Here is a 21,417-nt window from a genome sequence, read left to right on the forward strand (position 1 = left end):
TATTTGTATTTGTATTTAATGATCGCTTTAGTCCCCTCCCCGCCGTAAAATCGCCACTTCGGCTCTGCAGGATTAAAAATGCCCGCGAGGGTACAGAAAGGCGCTATATGAATTAGGACAGCATACCACCCCCCCGCCTGGGACACTCTGCCGCCCATGTGCCTCTTCTTTTTGTTTTTTTGCCGAGGCCCGCGGACACATTCCTGTCTACATGCAGGTGGCACCTGGGCGGGCTCTCCCGCCTCCCCACCTCCGCCCCCAGCCCGAGTCAAGCCGCACGCCCCCCTCGCCGAGACACAGCACGATGGCCACAGGCACCGCTCTCACGCTCGGCTTGCTCCTGCTCTCCGTCGCTCGGGGGCTGCGGCCGGACGATGCCGGGCCCCCGGCGGAGTCGCCCCTGCAGAAGCCCACGGTGATGATCGCGATCCTGGCCCGAAACAGCGCGCACAGCCTCCCGCTCTACCTGGGCTGCATCGATCGGCTGGACTACCCGAAGGAGCGGCTGGCGACTCTGGTGAGCCCCTGCGTGCGCGGACCTTCGCTCTTTCGCGTTCATCTCTTCCTCGATCCGCAAGGTCTTCTCCGTCCCCCCGTTCCGAGGCTGATGTCCCCCGAGCTCACCGGTCGGAGCTCGGCACTCATCCACACCAGCCCTCTCCGCTCCCCGCTCGCTCGCCTTCTCCACATTCTTGACATTTTGGTGTTTACTTGCGAGGTGAGGGGAGGGGCGCGATGGTCACATGGACGTGGTGACTCGGGGTGACCTGCAGGCGTGAAGACGGCCAGCTCACCGAAAGGCGGACCTTCCGAGAAGAAGGTGAAGTTGAGCAGAGCGCCGCCAATCTGCGGCTTCACGCTGGCCGTCCGCTCCTGCTCATCCAGAGCGGCGTCCGAGACGCGTCCTGCCTCCCTTCGTGGCGCTCCTGTCCTGTCTGGTGACCCGCGGCTCGCGCTGCCTCCTTCCATTTGGCTAAGACGCTGCGCTCCCTGTCGGTCACGGGGTCCCGGCTGCAGTTGAAACCCGAGGCTGGACGCCCCCCCCCCCCCCCTCGAGCGGACAGCACCTGCTTTCGCCGTGGACGTGGAGCTGGAGCGCTGCCCTTACCCTGAGCTGGCCCACCCGGAGCGCACAGCGCTGCCATGCAAACAAAGCGCCATTCATTCCGCATCATCAGAATGGAGATTGATGTCCACCCAGCGCTCTTCACAATGATTCATTCATAGCATCTGAGGGCCTCAGGAATTCGAGATGGCAGTGAGGAGAAGTCGGCTCACATGACTTGTCAGGAATCCCTGTCCCAGCCCCTGGAAGCCCCTTGACTTTGAGCAGTCACATGTGGGCGCTGTTCTCCTGTGCCCACTGTGCCCCCGGCCCATCCGCAGAGTGAGTGATGCACGGCGCCCCCAGGAGCTGCAGTTACTTCAGCAGTTTATTAGCAGCAATGGCCCAGGAGCCAAGCTCATCATCAAAGCGCCGCCAGCCCAGCGTGGCACTGAGCGCCTCATTAAAAGTGCTGCCCGCTGCTCTCCACAGGGCATGCAACTCATTAATCAGTAATGAGTCTCCTGTGGCAGCCGGTGCCTGCGTGACCTGTCCTCGGCTGTGCTCACACTGGCGGGTAGAATATAGCGCCTTTCATCACTGCCCCATCTGTCCAAGCTGCTAGGCACAGTGCCCTCTGTGTCCCCTACTGTGGCATCTCCTGCTCCCCCTCTTCCTGTGCTTTTATTTCCAGGGAAACATGTGCGACCCCAGGAGATTCCTGGTTTGAGATTATTGGGAACTGCCTGTTCATTCACAGTTCCCATTTTATCCCAGTTACATTGTGCTAGACAACTGATAAGACATCCACTCCTCATCATCCTCACCTCATGAGGCCAGTGATGTGGTGTCGACGAGGTCTCCATGACAGTTTGTGGGCTTTTTGTGACGCTAATCGTATTCGTTTGATTGAGTTGGGTGTTGTTTTAAATTCATTGTCCTTCAAAAAAGGGGCAAAAAAAACTTGGAGGGCGGAGACAGCCAAGGGGGTGTGGTCTGATCACAAGGGGCGTGGCACTAGACCACATGGTCCAAAGCAGCCAATACAGTGGGGGTGTGGTCTCCTCACAAGGGGCGTGGTGTTACATTAAACAAGACAGTCCAAAGGATCACACGGAGGGGGCGTGGCCTTCCTGTTGTGTTCATTGGCATTGGGGGCGGGGCTCATTTAGTGCCTGTGTGATTCCCAGTGAGGCTCACAATTTCATGGAACCCTGGGCTGAGAAGGCGTAGTTATAGCGGGGAGAAGGGCAAAACACAAGCACCGCGCTCAGTAAACCTCGTGATTATATGTCACCTGTAGAAACGAAACTCGCAAAGACTGGACGCTGATGAATGAATGTCACACGAAAGGCTGAGCAGATCACCAGTTGGGTTAGCGTGTGTCACAGGAGACAATTATCAGTTGTACAGCTTCTTGTTGCTTTGTCTTTAATTGTCATTGTTATAAAACGTCTTCTGTAATTCATAGATTTGGAACAAATCCGATTTAAAAAAATAAAAATACAAAACTCGTGGACAATCCTTGTAGCGCTAGACAGACGTAAGCTAAGAATCGCACACAGAACTTGTAGAAACATCCACAAACTTGAGTGCCATCTTTAATGCCAGTGAAGTACACAACTTCCAGCTGCCATCAACACAACCCAACGCACAACACGAAGGTGCCAGGAGAACACCAATCACTAACCGATAAGAAGTCATATGACATTCGCACCGCGGCCATCCACACGCTAAGAGGGTCGCTGCACACACGTCTGTCATTTCTGTTTGACGTAATCAATGTCCCTGCAAGTTCTACCACTTGGTGGTTCAGAGATACAACTGGCACTTGTTCTCAACGCGGTTGTTACTGTAGCTGTTATAAGTGCCATCGAGTCTGTGCATAGGCACACCTTCGTGCCACATACATGGATTGGATCTTCAGTCAGGTGCCAAATCACTGATACTGTTAGAGTGTGTCGCTGGTCTTCTTCTGTAACACTGGAGGCGATGCCTCTCCCTGATGATCCTTCTCTTTTCATGATTGGTCCAAACATGACAGTCAACGTTTTAGTCTCCTCCAATACCAACTGAGAGTTCTTCACCAGCACTGTAATGCAAAGCCATTGGTTTTCTTCCCCTCTTGGATCTTCACCGTCTTTCTCTTGCATCAACACAACGGCGCTGAGATTAGTCGGGTTTGAACAGACTGGACAGATTTCTGTGTGCATCGGTGCCCCTGGAGGTCTCGTCTTGACTGAGAGCGATTGGCCGTTGGATTTCTCAACTGCTTGTCACCACCTGTCAGGCTCAAGTCCGTCTGTATTTCTACTTCTGCCCTGTCAATGATGTCATTACTGACATTTCCAGTTGCCTCAATCCTTGGACTCTTCACGTTAAGACTCGAGCTCATTCTCAGGCTCTGCTCTTTGATCTCGTGAGAGGAGTTCTCCCTCCAAGTTCCTCTGATCGGTTAAATGATTCAGAAGATAATTTGAGCGGGTATGGTGAAGTCTGTGGCTTTGTTAGACATCTTTGTAATTCTTTGCCTTTCTCCTTATCACTTTCAAACTGTTGCCTCTTGATGGATGAAAATCCTACACATAAGGGAAAACCATCCAATGTTCTGGCACAGCCATACTTGTCAACGTGGCCTGAGGTCTTCACGACTTTGAGCCAATGGCCTTGCTGTGGTCCACCTCATATTCATGGTGATGTCTCTCGTTCCTCTCTCTTTTCTTAAACTGCTCTTCTTCTTCCAGGTCTGCTCATACTCTCCCTCGAGTGATCTTCAGAGAGATCCTCCTAGTATGTGGAATCTGCAGCCCCAGTCATCCCCAGTCAGTGTAGTGGTGAGACGAACACAGGCCCAGTCAGCTGGCCAGAACGGGGTCTTTCTGACCTCCCGGCCCAGTCCTGTGAGTTAAGTGGCGGCTGATGTCACACTTGAGTGGATCTGCCACTGGTGCCCGGTGCTTTGTTCTTTGGCTTTAACGTCTTCTTCTGTCTCCTTTGGTTGTAATGGTCATTGATCTGCTTGACCGTCATGATCTGATGACTCGCCGTATTCTTCACACCTCTCCTTTGTTTTTTTTCTTTTTGTCCTCATTTTTGATTGAGTTTTGATTATTTTTATTTCAGGCTGGCACTTTGTGGATGTCACCATTTCGTGTGCCTTTTAATGGTCACAGTGAGCTTGGTCCTTATTGCTTTGAGAACTATTGACTCTTAAAAGGAGTTGCTTGACATCTTGTTGTTATCTACAGGCTGCTGCTCTTGTTTAATGGTGGCCTGCTTGTTTGTCACTTGCCTTGTTCTCTATGAAGTAAGGATGCTGTGTGTGTCTCAGGGAGCCGAGTAATCAGACCCTTCTGTTGGGACCTGGTGGCGCTGCTGGGCCTTCTGGCTTTCTGAACAAGTTTCTGCAAGGCCCTTAAACTTACAGACGACTACGCCAGCTCACGTGCTCGTGCATAAACACTTTAAACATCTATCCATCCATCCATTATCCAATCCGCTATATCCTAACTACAGGGTCACAGGGGTCTGCCAACACAGGGCGCAAGGCAGGAAACAAACCCCGGGCAGGGCGCCAGCCCACCGCACACTTAAACATGTAAACATTTTTTAAATGCCATTTGATTTGATATTTCAAGGCTTATGAATGTTCTAGATGATCAAGTTAAAAGCACGCTGTGTTGTGCACAGGAGTTTAAGAGCTGACCTTCAAAATGGCCATCTGCCTGCCTGCCTGCCTGCCTGCCTCCAGCTCCAGCAGCTCAGCTCCTCTCAGTGGCACCGCTGCCTGTCCCTTCAGTCTTAGGGGATTCTGGTGCATGAGGAGCAGTTCAGTTTCTCATAGGTGGGCCATCCTGACGTTATTAAAGCCTTCACTTTTTATTAGCTGAAGATTAGGAATGTGAGGAATGTAAATGATGATCAGGTGATGCTCATCTCTGGGCCAGGCGGCAAGCACGACCTACGAGTCCTAATGATTGTCATGAAAAGATTGACGATTATGAAGGGAAAGGAGTTTACAAGGTGAGGTCACTGGTATGAGATAACATGTCAAGTGGACGACAAGAAATATGAAGGGAACAGGGATGTGCTGGGATTAGAAGTGAAATAAAGACAAGCCGCGCCCAAACCACCGGGCTCACTCCATGAACTGAGATGGCGTTATGTGCTCCACGTTCTGACTGCCCTTCTGAAGACTCTGCTCGTTTCTCCACGGCAGTTTGTGGTTGCTGGCCTGGCTGCTCTTCCATAACTGGTGACAGCTTGGTGTCATTTCCATTATTAATGACTGGCTGTAAAAACTGAAATGCAGAGACGTCGGGTAATTGAAAGGAACTCCTCTGGGCGTCTGGTCTCTCCTAGGAGGAATTTGTTTTGCTGATGTGCTCGCCTCGCTTGTGTTATTAGCGGCTAAGTGACTTTGACTTTCTTCTGAGGTTTCCTGTGTATCCTTGGCCCGACTCCACCCTGTCACTTCTGGGCCGGACAGACCGACACACACACACACACACACACTTCCATGTGTAGACGCGTAGAGCAGATGTGACAAGAACAGGCCCGTTCACCACACAAGCTCATCAGTTCTATTCACTTAACTTCTCCAAAATGTCCTCAAGTGAGTTCTGAAGGTGCCAGAGCCCTCCTGCCCACTCCACCACTGGGCCACGTAGCACACGTCTTGAGTTCTCCGTCGTTTGTGTCCTTTGACCCTTAACAAGTTCCCATCTGTGTCCATGTGTTTCTGCTGAAGAACTCCTTCTGTCGTAATCCCCATCAGAATTTGAAACTCTTCCATTCGGTGTCACCATTGTTAGCTTGAGGACGTTTTTCTCTGTGCACTTTTGACTTGGTTGAGTTTGGGTTTATTTTGGTCACTCGTGTTCCTTGAGTAGCAACTCTCTGCCGTTCAGTGGTCCTGACCTTGTTCATCTCCCTTCCTGGTGTCCAGCTCCTTGTCCCCATTCCAGCGGGCCTACTAAAGTGTGGATCCTTCAGCGCCTTGTAGAGCCCCAGGCTCGTATGTCCCCTTTACCTCTCGTCTTGTCCTTCCTCTTTTATTTTTGGATTCCCTTTCCATGCCTGCGTCATTATCCTTCGTATCTTCTCATCGTGTTAACGTTCCACCTCAGTCCTGCAGCTTTGCCGTCTCTGTGTTTCTGAGCGGAGTTTCCATGCTGATCCCTTTTGAATGTTTCCACCTTTTCAATGACGGCTTTCTTGTTGTCTTCTTGACCCGTCTGGTGCCAACGTGTGGAGATTTGAGACTTTCTGGTGGTGTTTATTTAAACTCGCATCTCGCCCTCTTGCTCAATTCCGACTTCAGCACGAGTAGCCGATGACGTGTTGTGGTCTGCTGTCGTTGTTCTGACATTTTCATATCGGAGGACACGCGTCCTTCCGTTTGTGTTCAGAGTCAGAGTGTTTCCTACGCATGTGGCCTTTTTGGGACATTGCTGTGTATCGTTGCCAGTGCAGTGCTACCCCGGGATGATGTCAGTGTGGTGACAGTCCTGGTTTTCCGAGGTTGCAGATACAAACAGTTCTACTTGGTGGTTTGTACTTTGCTTGTCATCACGATTTACCGCTGACACAAGCTGTCTCACACAATAAGAACTAAGATGGCGTGATATGCGGTTTGACGACGTCTCGTCTTCTGGTCTCCTCCATTTCTGACGGTGGTTTACCTCTCGTGATATCGCTGAGCTTTCCCATGCCACTGTTGACTTAAACAGATGCCGCAGTTCAATGGCCCGTGTGCTTCCCACTTGTGTGAAGTCGCTATGTCAGATTCTTTCATTCTTTCCAGTGGCCTCATTTGTGTGCCCAGCCCCATTTCTCAGCCCCTTCTCTTTTTATCTCCAATGTTGCATGCTGCTCACCCTTTGCTACCAGCAGGTGGCACTTCTGTTGTCTTCAGTTTGTGTTTGTTTATCGTCTTCTGCACTTCTTGTGATCGGCTCAACCTACATGACGGGTCATGGATGCCACATGCACTTGAAATGATGGCGTGGCACCTCATTACTGTTCTGACAAGCAATGCCACTTGCTCTTTGTCTTTCATTCACAACCTGGCATATGAGGCGGTCATCCAATGCCCATCGAGCTCTGCATGTTCCACTTTCAGCTTTCGTGCATCCACCCCAAGTCCTTTAGAGTCTCCTTGAAGTCCCCCAGGCCTCTGCTCTTTCCATTCTACTTTCCTCCTGCTGTCCTCCCTTCGTCTCCAGCTGAGTCCACTCAGAGAAGTGCGTGAGTCCATCAGGTGTGGGCTCAGGTAGGTCCCATGAAGGTAGGTGGCTCCTCGCCTCCATCTGGCCCATTTCTGACCCGTTGGCCCTTTTTCCAAATGGCGGTGAAAGTGGTCAGAAAGTAGGAGCTGGCAAGATGCGGTCATCACAGTGCCCTCCCACTATTGGCAACAACTGGTGTGTTGGTATTCTGGGATTTGGCTGGACACGTGGCGCATGGTGAGAAGTGTGACAGCAGCTGAGATGCCACAGTGGTGTGTGTCCTGTGCCATCTCACTGCCACAATTCAGGCCTCACATCCTGATCAGACTTGGACGACATTGCACTTTTCAAAGAACAGTAACACAGTGCCCTCCAATAATGCCACGTCCCAAGGAGGCACTCACTGCTTGGGCTCTCCAGTCATTCCACCCTTGATTGTTAATTTTTTGCCTTCTCCACCAGGACTTTCTCTTTTCTTTCATTTATGCCATGTCTACCGGCTGTCACTTGTGGCTCTCGGTTCTGCAAGCCTCTGGTCAAATCCTGTCCTGTGCCAGGCTTGCTGTTGAGGACCCCCAGCCATCACCCATGTCATGCCCAGGGAAGGCCAGACTTGAAGAGCTGAAGTCTTCCCGACAGGTGCAGTGCCATTGTAATAACAGGCCGAGCGGCACTCACCTGCCTGAAACCCGTAATTACCAGGGAGACGGGCGGCAGACTGGCGAGTCCTTTGATTTTCATGCGTCTTAAGTGACGGGAGACATGGGCAGTAAACAATGGCTTCACGCAGAGGGCTTGGGTCAAACTGGCACCACTGCACAGTAGTGCCCATTACGTAGGGGGAGAGAGTTAACAACAGAGTGCACTTTGGCATTGGGCATCTGTGTGAGTGACACATTTGTCATGTTGTCATGTTTTGTAATGCTAGAGTCAGAGAGTGGGCTGAAGTGTGCCCAGTTTCTGACTGTCACTGCGTTAGTGTCAAATCGGCACTGGGTTCATGTATGAGTAGCAGGAAATAAACAGCCTGGCACGGGGCCCGATACTGTAGGCTGCCACAGAGGTCATGGCACAAGGGTGCCAACTTTATTCAACCACGGTGCTGACTTCAGATTGTCACATCTCTCTCTCCCTCCTTGTCTCTCGCTGTGCAGGGCCGCAAGTGACCACAATGTGGACAACACCAGCGTCGTGCTGCAGGAGTGGCTGAAGAATGTCCAGAAACTGTACCACCACGTGGAGTGGAAGAACGTGCAGGAGCCACGGTGGGTGGGCACGGTGTGGGGTGGGATGGGTCCTGCTAATGGGGGGGTCCAGTCTGACACCCGTGTCTTTACAGCTCCTACCCTGACGAGTCGGGGCCCAAGCACTGGACGAGCTCACGGTTCAAGCAGGTGATGAAGCTGCGCCAGGAGGCCCTGCAGTCGGCGAGGGAGCTCTGGGCCGACTACGTGCTGGTAGGTGTGACAATCCGCCACGTGCTCGTACCGCCGGCCGCACTCCCGTTTTCTTGACCTGAGTGCTCGTTGTTCAGTTTGCAGATGCTGACAACTTTCTGTCCAACCCCCAAATCCTGAATTTGATGATTTTGGAAAACCGTACAATAGTGGCACCGATGCTGGAATCTCGCAGCCTGTACTCCAACTTCTGTGTGGGATCACCTCACAGGTAAGGGCATAGCACCAAGGGCATGGCCATGGGGGCACCGATGGTCACTCACCATTTTCCTCTTTTCTCTTTTAAGGGGTATTACAAGCGGACGCCCGACTACGTGCCCATCAGGGAGTGGAAGCAAACCGGCTGCTTTGCAGTGCCCATGGTGCACTCCACTTTCCTGATTGACCTTCGCAAAGCTGCCACACGTTCCTTGGCATTCTACCCCCCTCATCCCGACTACACCTGGGCCTTTGATGACATCATGGTCTTCGCATTCTCTGCCAGGCAAGCAGGTGAAGGTCCAGATGAGTGCAGGGGTTGGCATCAGGTAGAGCGGACCATGGCGGCTCGACACACTGCACATGTGTGTGATGTTCATATCTGGCGGGCATGGTGTCTTCTAACCGCCGGCTCTCATGCCACCTCCTGGAGCCTCTCATACTCTTCTCTGCTTGTTGTCCTCTTGGTTCCTCAGAACTGCCTGACAGCCCAGGGTGGTCTCTGGTCACGTGTGCCTGTAAAGGCAGATGAGCCGCGGGCCCTCATTAATATAAAATGACTTCCTGTAACGCGAGACATCAAAGCAGCAGTGCATCGGGGGATGGGGGGTTTTGGGGGGGGGGGGGTCATGGGCTCACCGCTGGGCAGCAGAGCTGCTCTCACTGGGGTGTTTTTGAAGTGCAGCCTGCTGTCGTGGTAACAGGCCAGAGCTGCCCGATTGGCCAAAGTGCTGGCTGTGTGCCCTGCTTGACCACTGACCTCTGCTCATGTGTTCCTAGGTATTCAGATGTACGTTTGTAACCAGGTGCACTATGGGTACCTGCCTGTTCCTCTAAAACCACAGCAGACCCTTGAGGAAGAAGTAGACAGCTGCATTCACGTCCAAACTGATGCTATGGGTAAGTGCTACTCAGGCGCCACGTACCATGTGGCCCCTCACCTCCACTAACTGTCCAACACCAGGTGACATAAGGTCTGCAGAAGAGTTCTGAGGAGTCACCGCCGGTGTTGTACTGACCGACCCAATCATGTACTTGTATGTTGGCGTGTCCAGTAGCTGTGTGTGTCTTAATGTGCTGCTTTGGTCACGGGTAGCCAACACGCGCCAGGAGTAGCGGAGAAGTCAAGTCAGTCACCTGTCAGCAAAGTGAGCCCTCTGGTGGCCACCTGAAACCAAACATGCTGTGGGCCCTCTAATAGTCTAGTGAGCCCTCTGGCGGCCAGCAGGACATGCAGGACAAGCAAGCCCCTCCTTGAACTCAGGGTATGTCCTCAGGGGTTCTGAAATTCTGTCATGGCACCCCACTGTGGCTGCAGCTTCCACTTTCTCCTTTGAATCGGACTCCTGTGTTAATTAGGCAAGCGCTCACCTCCCACTTGGTGATTTTTAGACCCATCCAGAGATGGTGTCGATAAGAATTACTTCTGAGCGCTTTGAAAAGACTTCTGTGTTTGATGTCTGGTGCCTCCTAACTCGCCCGCCACACATATGGCACACCAGTCAATTCATCTTGATGTCTAGATAGGCAAGTCAAGCTTCTTGGCCCTTGAGACTCCAACAAAACAAAAACACATTTAGACCATTTTGGACAATTTGTCTGATAAAGAATAAACTGAAACTGCAGGTGTGTCCACCAAAAACGGTGAGGACTTGAACTTGTACACGCCACACGAACGGACCCCCTAATGGCGTGTGAGGGGTCAAAGTTACTCCATTTCACACAGCTTGGAAAAAATGAAGATCGGTAATATAGGCGTGCGGAGGGTTTTCTCTGCTATTGTGTGGTTAATGAATACGATCAGACTTCAGACATTTGATTTTTACTGGTGGTCTTAGCCCTCCAAGAGCCACCTGCAGAAGGTGAAAAGTGACACACGTCAAACGCAAGCTGTGGGCTTTCACTTCAGACAATTTCAAGGCCAGTGATTATGAATGTGATGTCATGTGGTGGCTATGGACCTCCAGCAGTGGGTGAAAAACGAGACGTTTCTGTGACAATCACAAAGACTTTCGTCACTTGAGTTGAGGCACCGACTTTAATAGTGACGTCGATGAGCGGAGCGTCAATTTGGACACTAGACAATTCAGTTTATCGTTTTAGTTTTCTAGTCATTTAGTTGTTTATTTGTTTGTTTTTTTAATATTCTAGTTATTTTTATGTTTTTTTAATATTCTAGTTATTTATTTGTTCATTTATTTGGTTTTTAATTTTCTAGTTATTTATTTGTTTTTAGTTATTTGTTTATTTATTTATTTTTTAATATTCTAGTTATTTGTTTATTTATTTGTTTTTTATTTTCTAGCCATATAGTTGTTTGTTTATTTTTAATATTCTAGTTGTTCATTTGTTTGTTTTTTAATATTCTAGTTATTTGTTTTTATATTCTAGTTATTTATTTGTTTATTTCTTTGTTTTTTAATATTCTAGTTATTTATTTATTTGTTTTTTATTTTCTAGCTATATAGTTGTTTATTTATTTGTTTTTTAATATTTTAGTTATTTATTTGTTCATTTATTTGGTTTTTAATTTTCTAGTTATTTGTTTATTTAATATTCTAGTTATTTGTTTATTGATTGATTTGTTTTTTTTATATTCTATTTATTTATTTTTTAATATTCTAGTTATTTGTTTATTTATGTTTTTTATTTTCTAGCTATATGGTTGTTTATTTGTTTGTTTTTAATATTCTAGTTATTTGTTTATTCATCTGTTTTTTAATATTCAAGTTATTTGTTTATTTATTTGTTCTTTAATTTTCTAGTTATTTAGTTGTTTATTGATTTGTTTTTTTAATTACTAGGAAGCACACAGTTGGGTTCAGCTAAAGCAGCTGCTGTCCTTCACCAGTTAGTGTCACTTGCTCTGGTGTCTGATTAATAAAATTAAAATCTAATGACATTGCAAGACAGACAAATATTTCTTGATTTATTAGGAATGTAAATCTAACAATAATGCACTTTTTGAAATGCTAAAGAGCAGAATAACCAGAACAGGACAGCTAAATAAGCAATGAGACCCAGTAAAGGTAAAAACAACTGATTGGACCCAAAACCCGCAGCCATGGGGGGGGCCAGGACTGCACTCTGGTGGTCTCCTTACACACAGTGTGTGCCCCCCCCCCCCCCTCCCCAGTGCTCTCTACTCTTAATGTGTGCCCTCTAGTGGACTGTGTGTTGGAGTGGTGGTGTGCCCTCTCATGCCCATTTTGCCCACACGTCCTCTATTCCGTGTCTGTTCAGCTCTCTTAATGTTCTCCAGTGTTCAGCCCTGCCAGTCCAGTGGCCTGTGACAATGACAGTAAGCTCCTTTTTTGTTTGTATCCCCACCTGGCAGGACACTGATGGGCTGTTGTTTTCTCTTTCAGTTGATCGCCCACCCATAGAGCCCTCGCAGTATGTGCACGTGCCCATGCCATCACTCGACAAGGCAGGATTTGATGAGGTAACAAGATGACCCCTACTGGCTGCTTGCTGTCTCTTTGGCACGTGGCCTGGCACTCAGTGCTTCTTACTGGCTTTCTCTGCCATCTTATCTTCAGATGTTCCTGATCAACCTGAAGAGGCGCACTGCTCGGCGAGACCGAATGCTACGCACGCTGGCCATTTTACAGATTGTTCCTAGCGTGTTGGATGCTGTGGATGGAAGGTGGGCTCTAGTAGGAAGTGGTCCATCACTTTGGCTGACATGGCAATTGCAGAAGTGCTGATGACAGAGCAATAACATCATCACCCCTCTCTTACAGCGCTCTGAACTCCTCGCAGCTGCAGGCGATGGGCATCGACATGCTTCCTGGCTACGAGGACCCCTACTCCGGCCGGGTGCTAACCCGAGGGGAGATCGGCTGCTTCCTCAGCCACTACCACATATGGAAGGAGGTACACGTTAGGTGGGCTGGGCAGCTCATCGGTCAGTTCCCCCAGAGCTGTGGGGTCAGAGACCGCATGGGCGACAGATAGCCAAACCTTAGCCCACCTGAGAAGAGGGCACAGAGGCCACGGCTCCTTCATTCCCTCTCGGTAACACAACACACAGTGCTGCACACTCGTCACTCAGGTCACTCATGTCACTCACACACCTGTAACTCCTGCCGACCAGTCCCACATGTTCTGGATGTGCCCAAGCAGTTCCAGTAGGTATTTGCCCATCTGCTGTATGCCCACTCGCTCACACTCATTCGTACCACACAATGTCACTCTCAGTGCCCTTCTGACGAACTCTGATGGTCACACTCACCCGCACACTCTGACGGTTGCCGAAGGCTCTCTTGGTGCTCTCTTCACACTCACACCCCCACGTGGCAAGTGCTCCAACTGGGTGTGTTTGCTGGACGTGAAGACACCCACTCATTCAGTTCTTTATCCCCACACGGTGCTGACGTCCCACCACCAGCTTGGCAGACTAATAACTGGGTGCCCCTTTTTCTCACAGGTGGTGCACCGTGGTCTGCAAAGTGTCCTGGTACTGGAAGACGATGTGAGGTTTGAACCACAGTTCAGGAAAAGACTGATGAGCCTGATGGCAAACATCCGGGAAGCCCAGCTGGACTGGGACCTGATGTGAGTCTCCATTTTGGACGTGAGCTCGGCTTTGTTCTCCTCCTTCCGTTGTCTCATAGCTTCTTCTTGGCTGCGTTGCAGATATGTGGGGAGAAAGCGCATGCAGATCAAGAAACCTGAAAAGTCTGTGCCTGCTGTTCGGAACCTGGTTGAGGCCGACTACTCCTACTGGACATTGGGCTACGTGATCTCACAGCAGGGGGCGCTCAAACTCCTCCGGGCAGAACCCCTCTCCAAGATGCTGCCAGTGGACGAGTTTCTGCCCGTCATGTTTAACAAGCATCCTGAGTGAGTGACACTTTCTCTTTCTCTCATTTTTAGGGTGTTGATGGAGCCAACTGAAGTGCTCAATCACACACACACACACACACACACACACACACACACACACACACACACACCTCTGCCAGTGGACTGCGCCATTGCTGACCCTTCATTCTGTGCTGGAGTTTGGGTTTTGAGGGCCGCGTTACATTTAAAGCAACTGGTGGGCAGTCACGACATTCTTGAACCTGCGAAGTCACAGCATTAGAGAAAAGGCCCACTCAGGCAAACACACCACGACAAAATGCCAACGTGTCTGGGATGGGCAGAGGCGGCCTTAGGGCTGTTACAGGTATGTGTGGACTCTATAAACTTATCATACAAGTAATGTTAACATGCACCAGATTTTCTCATTAAAGTATTCAGCTCAGTTTTTGCAAGATAACACGCAGACTTTATCAAAAAATATATGATGATATAATCAATTAAAAAAAGTGCAATTCGTAATTTACGACAATACCAGGACAGTGCGAAATGCGATGCGGTGTCCTGTTGAAATTAACAGGGCCTCTTCTAGAAAAAGGACCCAAATTACAAGTATCCTCGGAGTCTCGATGTGCAGGATGTCGACAGAAGACATGTGTGTGAATGACAGGAAGGTCAGTGGAGTGGTGAGGATGAGGTTAGTAGAGTTGGTGAAGGTGGATGAGTTTAAATACTTGGGATTAACGGTACAGAATAGCAGGGAGTGTGGAAGAGAAGTGAAGAAGAGAGTGCAGGCAGGGTGGAGTGGGTGGAGAAAAGTGTCAGGAGTGATCTGTGACAGATGGGTATCAGCAAGAGTGACAGGGAAGGTCTACAGAACAGCAGTGAGATCAGCTATGTTATATGAGCTGGAGACAGTGGCACAGCAGACAGAGCTGGAGGTGGCAGAGTTAAAGATGTTAAGATTGGCATTGGGTGTGATGAGGATTTATAGGATTAGAAATGAGGACATTAGAAGGTCAGCTCAAGTTGGACGGTTGTGAGACAAAGTCAGAGAGGCGAGATGACGTTGGTCTGGACATGTGCAGAGGAGAGATGAGGGGTATAATGAGCGAAGGGTGCTAAGGATAGAGCTGCCAGGTAAGAGGAGAAGAGGAAGGCCTAAGAGAAGATTTATAGATGTTGTGAGAGAGGACATGCAGGTGATGGGGGTGACAGAACAAGATGGAGAGGACAGAAAGATATGGAGACAGATGATCCGCTGTGGCGACCCCTAATGGGAGCAGCCGAAAGAAGATTTGAAATATTCGGACATGTTTATGGCCTACAAATAAAATGTGAGTTTCAGTGTTTCAACAGAAACTGTGAAATTAATGTAGAGGTATCATCATGAAATCTCTCACCGGTTTCCAGGTTCAGAGACGAAAATCCACTTTTCTTGCCTTCCGATTGGAAAAGTCGTTGATGCCATCTTCGTCATCTAATCTGGATCTGCAATGTCTTTTTCTTTAGTTAGGATCGCCAGACCGCAAAGCCTGTCTTGAGACATGTGGTGGATCTGTACTGGAGAATATAACTTGACAAATCTGCTCAACGGGACACACAGACCTCAAAAGCGGGGTCCCCTTAGGTGTGAGGCATGGGGCGGTCGCCCCACTTGCCACCCCCAAATGCCGCTCTTAGGGATGTGGGAGAAACGCTGGACACCCTGCAGAAATCCCACGCGAGCCACGGCCGACTTGGGGCGTCCATACCTGGATGACAAACCCACTCACAGTCACCGCTACTGTTTTTTAATTCATATTCTGCTTGTTTCCATTCAGGTCCTTGAGGTGGAAAAAACTTAAGGGGGAGTATTTCTGACAAAATTAATAAATAAAGAAATACACAAATAAATAACAATAACTTAATTAATTGTAACAACATCAGATGTGAGTGACATAAACATGTCACAAAACTATTCTTGATGCTCATTTCTTTATGCATTTAATTCTGTTTTCATTTATTTATTTCATTGACACAGCAAGCAACATGAAATACGCCTTGAGATGAAAACTGTCACTTTCACTCATCAAAGTCAAGGGGGCGGGTTCTAGGAAGTACTGTGTTTTGATTGGTGAATCGTTGGTAAAGCAACCTTAATGAACCCTTTGGCCATCGAGTGCCACATTTACAGCAGACACTCCAGCAGCAAAGTCCTGTTGATGAATCATCAGTTTCTTCTTCTTTTATTCGATGTGCGCGATCAGAGCTTTGAGCCACCGGAGGATTCAAGCAAAGCGCATCTGTCCGCACAGCAGGCGATTCACTTGTCACAGCACAGGACTTGCCCTCTCAGCTTTGAGGAGTGAAAGTGACACTTTGTATTTCAGGGCTCAGTTCATGTTGCAGGAGGCGTCATTGAAATAAATAAATGAAAACATAATTAAACACATAAAGCAATGAGCAACAAGAATAATTTGAGTGACGTGTTCATGCTACATCACTGCAATAAATAAATGAAGAAATCGATGGCCGTTTGGGTGTCTGTTTGCCAGTCATGCAAAAATAGCACAGTGTATGTCAGTCCAGAAATAAAACACAGGCTGCATGGCCTACCGGGGAGAGGGGCTGTGATGGGACGGGGCGACCCAAAGCCAGCACTGTGGGAACTTCAGGCCGATGGCAGGACACGCAAAGTGAGGGGGATCTCATCAGAAGAGCACAAGTACAGCAATACAATAGCTGCGTAACTAATCCGGATAAGAATTGCATGAACTTGCTGGGGTTTTCTCACATCATTTTTGCCATCCATGTTGAACTTCCAAAGACAGTTTGTTTAAGGCAGAGCAACGGCGGGAACTCCAGCTGGTAATTAAATACGTGCATAAAGAAAAAAATAAGCAACTTTAATTCCTGGCCCATTTCATTATTTATACTCACGCTTCATGTTGTTAATTTGTATTTACTGTCACATTTCACTGTACTTTTTATTTTTCTGCGTATCCATTTTTGTCCTCCATACACACCCGCCTGACTCGGACGCCGATTGCTTCCGAGCGCCAGCCACGACCAGACAGACGTGCGTCACGGAGCTCCAGGTCTAGAAAGTAAAGCGAGCCAACCGTCGGACGCGTGCCGTTCTATTCGGAGTCTTAGCACCGCCAGTCCTCGTTGTAATCCGCGCGTTCTGCTGCCTGACACGCTGGGTTTACGCGGGCTGCTGTGAGGTGACGTCACCGTCAGCTTCTCCTGCTTTGTTCGCGCGTGCGCGCGCGCAGCCCTCCCTCCCGCCCACATTCTGATTGGCTGCCTCTCTCTTTCAGGGTGAAGTACCTGGAGATGTTCGAGCCGCGGGACCTGAAAGCCTTCTCAGCGGAGCCGCTGCTCGTCTTTCCGACGCACTACACTGGGGAGCCGGGCTACATCAGCGACACGGAGACCTCCACCATCTGGGACAACGAAGGCGTCACGACAGACTGGGACCGGCAGAAGTCCGGCAAGATGCAGCAGCAGGCGCACATCGGCTCGAGCGCCCAGAACAGAGAAGCCCTGCAGACGCAGCCCGTGGGCGGCAGTGCCGCGGCCCGGGAGGAGCTCTGACTGGTCAGCGGTCCATCGGACTTTACTGCCGGCCGCTTGATTGTACATAGAGAAGAGTGCGGGGCCGGCAGTCAGACTCGTACAGTTACGGGATTTGCTCAGGGATTGATGGCTACTCGGCGTCGTGCGTGAAAGCAGCAGCAATTAAAGTAGCTTGTGAAGCCACGGCGCCGCGTGAGTGTTGTGTCTTTGCAGGGCCGACGGCAGGCTGAATCTCACGCCGCGAGCCTCGTACCTTCTTAACGGCTGCGGTCGCCCCGACTCTCCTGCCAAACTGGGCCAGGGCCGCTCCCGCGTGTGTGTCATTGACGTGTTTAAATATGAAGGGCATTAGTGCAGTGGGTGGAGGCCGTCACTTTAAAATGAGTTCTGTACCAAGAGCACAGGGCCACTCGTGTTAAGGGGAGCTTTGACACAAACGTTGCTCTTCATCCAGAGGAATTGGTGGCCAGTAGGATCTTAGGGACTTTCAAAACTCGACTTGACCTTCCATTAAGTGGATAGGATTGGGGAGCCTTGTTGGGTTGAAGCGTCTGTTGATGTCAGTCTTCTAATATAGCGTCTTTCTGCCTGAACACAACCAAATCATCAGTGTATGCTGTGAGTGTAACTGTGCGACTGTGTATACACTGGCCATTTGGCTGTGACCCCTCCACTGCCTGAAAGAAATGTCCACCTGCTGCAGAATATGGATGAGACCCCAGAGTCGGGCTCTGGGCACCCAAAACAGCTGGCCAGCCAAATGTAGGGGCCGCTAGGCATTGCTATTGAGAGTCACGGGAGACTGGAGCCTATCCCACAACATAAGGCACAAGGCAGGAACCAGCACTAATTTTAGCCACGTGTGTCTGGTGTGAGACGAGTCTGAGCACTAATGGCACATCTCTCACCACGAGCTTCAAACTGTGGCTTAACAGATTGTGAAAGGCGCTATATGGGATGGAATGAAGGTGAGTTGAGCTTCACTTATCTACCGTACCCTTCACCCCTACAATGAGTGCTTGCCTGTAGTCCCAAAACCCATCAGCATTTTTAGCATATTCTTCTTCTCCAGCTGCCCTTTTCACTTCTGATTTCCTGTTGGTTGCGGCCATCATTATGGTCTCCAATCTTTCTGGTTTTCCTCAGTCATCAGCTGTTTTCACTGTGAAGTGATTTTGTCTTTTTCCTAGAGGTTTGCCCCTTCATACTTGCTCAGGTTTGTTCCTCCATTGCTTACATTTATTTCCCTTTTTATAATTTGCACTGCCAGGAGCGTCGGGTCAGGCCACTGGCACCTGCTGGCTCATTATAGAAGGGCAGGGGGTTTCCAGTTCAGTCCTGAGGACCCCCATGGCAGCAGCATTTCATACCAAAACCAACTTCACATTCCTACTTTAATCGGATCTGATAGTTTAGTTATCTGGAATATTTGGATTTTATTCCCCCGTGTAACTGGTTTTCTTGCCCAAATGTTAAACGCTTGCCTTTGCTTTGTATCTTTTTTTTTCATGCAGAGTTGGTTCCCTTAATTTTATTCAAATGCTGGCGACAAGGGGAGCAGCAACCTGAGCACCGTATTGACTGGGCTGCTCATCTGCAATTGACGCGTCCCACCTGAGAAAGCAGACGACGATGGCAGTGACGTGGTTAGCGCTGATGGGCTTTGGCTGCTCATCACTAATCCTCAGCATTTGATTACAATGAAGGGAGCAAACTTTACAGAAAAAGAAACGGAAACGTTCAACACCACGGCAAGGCGTACAGAATGAAAGAAGCCAGCAGGCTACGCAACAAGAGCAACTAACGCTCAGGATGATGTGCCCGTTGATTGTGACAGTGCTTGGGATGAAGACCTGCAAGCCACATGTTGCCCCCCCCCCCAATTCCGACCTTGGGACACTTTGATGTAACAAGCTACAGGACAGTCGGGCACTCTGTTTATTTGGACGTGATTCAGTCAGGACATTTAAAAGTCTCTTTGTGTCACTCATAAGAAACGTGATGCCATTCACATGGTGGCCCACCCCATACCCCCATGTTGTGAGGTCCGAGGGTGGTCACCTGGACTGCCAATAATATAAAGGGCAGGGGGTCTCACTCTTTACCATAAGGGGCACTAAAGACCCTTGACTAGGTGTGTTTACAGTAAGGGGACAGTTTGCTCCCAGCCTCGCCTCTTGTTGTCACCAAACCTCTTCACATTTACAGCCAGGTTTGTCCCAACAAGTATTTATAAAATGAACTTTCTTTTTCTGCTTGCCTTCCACAGAGGACCACTGATTCCTTAAGACCCCCCTCTCTGCCCATGTGGCCCTTGGGTGTTTGTCCTTCTGGTCTCCCTGCTGTGACCAGCACAGGTCATCAGTGTCTCCCGATTCAATGGGGCTGGTGACACAGAAATGAAGTGGACATGACAAGCCAGCCTGCCTGTAAGAGGAGTTTTAATGGAGGAGCCGATCACATCCGTTGTTCCTTCTGTCAGCCAGGTTACTCGCCCAAAATGTCACCTGAATGACAAGAGTCATCCTGTCCAGCTGTGCCACCTCCAAATCCCCAAAACATCCATTTTAGGTTAACTAGCCCAGTGCCCTGTGACAGACCCACTGCTGCCAGGTCAGGTTGGCTCCAGACAGGGTAGGGAGTTCTAGAAATAAAACACGTGGTTATGAAATAGATGAACGGATGAGACTCAGCCATGGCATACTGTTTATGTGGCTCAACTTGGCACACAATTATCCAGCAGATGACCCCAGTAAGAGTCCTATCAAAGACTGACCATCAGGGCGCGCTGCCACCTCACTTCTTGTTCATCCTGCTCTTTTCTCTGTGCTCTTCTTCCTCCTCTGCCTCAAAGGGTCTCTCACCACTGGCGAGGCTGGGCAGCTGGATGTGGCGCACCACCTTCTTGGGCCGCTCCGGGATGTTGACTGTCCTCCAGGGGGGGTACCACTCCATCCTCCTGGGAACGGATGCCCACTGGGGCACTGGGAAGGGCCAGCTGTGGTAAGGCTGCCTCAGATAAGGGGGTGGGGGTGGCGGGGGCAGCTTCTGCGTGGGCGGCTCCGTGTGGACACTCACGGGCACAGTATCGACATAAACTGGACCAATGCCAGTGATCACTCCAATCTGATAGGCATTAATGCGGTCAGCAATGGCCCTGCCATGCAGTGGTAGATAGGCGGTTTTAGGAGTGCCCAGAACAAACCGGTCCAGTAAGACTGACCATCGAGTTCCTGAAAGGGGGGAAACAGTTACCCGTGGCCAGTGGCTCGCCAGCTCTCTCAGACCCTGCCAGTTCCAGCAGGACTGGGGGTGCTCCTCACCTGTGTGGTATAACTGGGAGAAGTACAAGTCCATGCGGGCCTGGGGAAAGTCCTGCAGGAAGTGGCCGATGTGACTCAGGCACTGGTGAGCAGCCTCGTTGCACGGCGTGTGGCTGCAGTAGAGCGTCACGTAGCCCACGTTGGCGTAGACAGCCATGACCGAGCGCAGATACCCGCCTCCTCCGAAGAGCAAAGTCTCGGGGTGCAGCCCGTGCAGTGGGCAGCTGCTGGACTGACCTTTCTGCAGTAGTGTCCCCGAGGGGGTCCGGAGTTCATAAAACAGCAGCTGAGTGGCCTCCTGGGGGGCGTGTCCATAAGGAAAGCCAAAGCTGTCATAAAATTCCTTGTAGGTCACCCTCGCCTCTTCACCCGTTCGTATATGGTGGGGGCACCGCTGGCAGCCGGGGGGCTCAGGCCAAGAGAAGTGTGCCATGTGGGGGTCCAGCCTGTTCCAAAACAAAGAGAAGAAGCCAAACAGGAGGCGGAGTGTTCAGGTTTATGGTACTGGCAGAGACCAGCGTGACCAGGTCCTTCTCACTGGACGGAGACTTGAATAAGCTGTTCTAGAACACTGCGTTGAAATCAGAGCTTCCAGGTCCCTCGGAGCGGGGGGGGTCTCTTTTGCACCTCAGTTTAAATGTCCCACAGCCCCCAAAGGCCCTGCACCCTGTGGTCCTTCCTCTATTAGCTCACCTCAGCCACTCTCCAGTAGTCCTGCAGCGGTCCAGCGTCTGTCCACCTTAAGTCTGAGCAGCTCTCACCAGGAAGGGCCCTGACAGCACCATGGCAAC

At 50.0% G+C, this 21,417-nt stretch overlaps 2 protein-coding genes across 3 annotated transcripts in view; one reads left to right on the forward strand and one right to left on the reverse strand.

Annotated features, from left to right (window-relative positions):
* Window positions 1-21,383, reverse strand: part of LOC114658628 (putative C->U-editing enzyme APOBEC-4) — a 131,474-nt gene extending 110,091 nt beyond the window's left edge. Inside the window, exons 1-2 of one of the 2 annotated variants that reach the window (XM_051933082.1) lie at window positions 21,320-21,383; window positions 20,012-21,072 (exon numbers count right to left, since the gene is read on the reverse strand). In XM_051933082.1, the coding sequence (XP_051789042.1) occupies window positions 20,100-21,059 (960 nt within the window). In that variant the 5' untranslated portion in view covers window positions 21,060-21,072; window positions 21,320-21,383 and the 3' untranslated portion in view covers window positions 20,012-20,099. Of the gene's footprint in view, window positions 1-20,011; window positions 21,129-21,319 lie in introns of those variants that run through there. The other variant, XR_007936130.1, reaches the window with a different exon arrangement.
* On the forward strand, window positions 139-17,562 carry colgalt2b (collagen beta(1-O)galactosyltransferase 2b). The gene is given in 14 exon segments (XM_051933084.1): window positions 139-517; window positions 3,878-3,879; window positions 8,430-8,540; window positions 8,615-8,732; window positions 8,810-8,921; window positions 8,924-8,943; window positions 9,020-9,224; window positions 9,711-9,830; window positions 12,299-12,375; window positions 12,473-12,579; window positions 12,677-12,809; window positions 13,363-13,490; window positions 13,572-13,778; window positions 17,045-17,562. Coding segments are annotated over 14 exon segments (1,923 nt in total). The 5' UTR covers window positions 139-211; the 3' UTR covers window positions 17,322-17,562.
* Window positions 21,384-21,417: the final 34 nt, after the last annotated feature.

The sequence above is a fragment of the Erpetoichthys calabaricus genome, chromosome 10, assembly GCF_900747795.2.
Source record: "Erpetoichthys calabaricus chromosome 10, fErpCal1.3, whole genome shotgun sequence".
Classification (NCBI taxonomy): domain Eukaryota; kingdom Metazoa; phylum Chordata; class Cladistia; order Polypteriformes; family Polypteridae; genus Erpetoichthys; species Erpetoichthys calabaricus.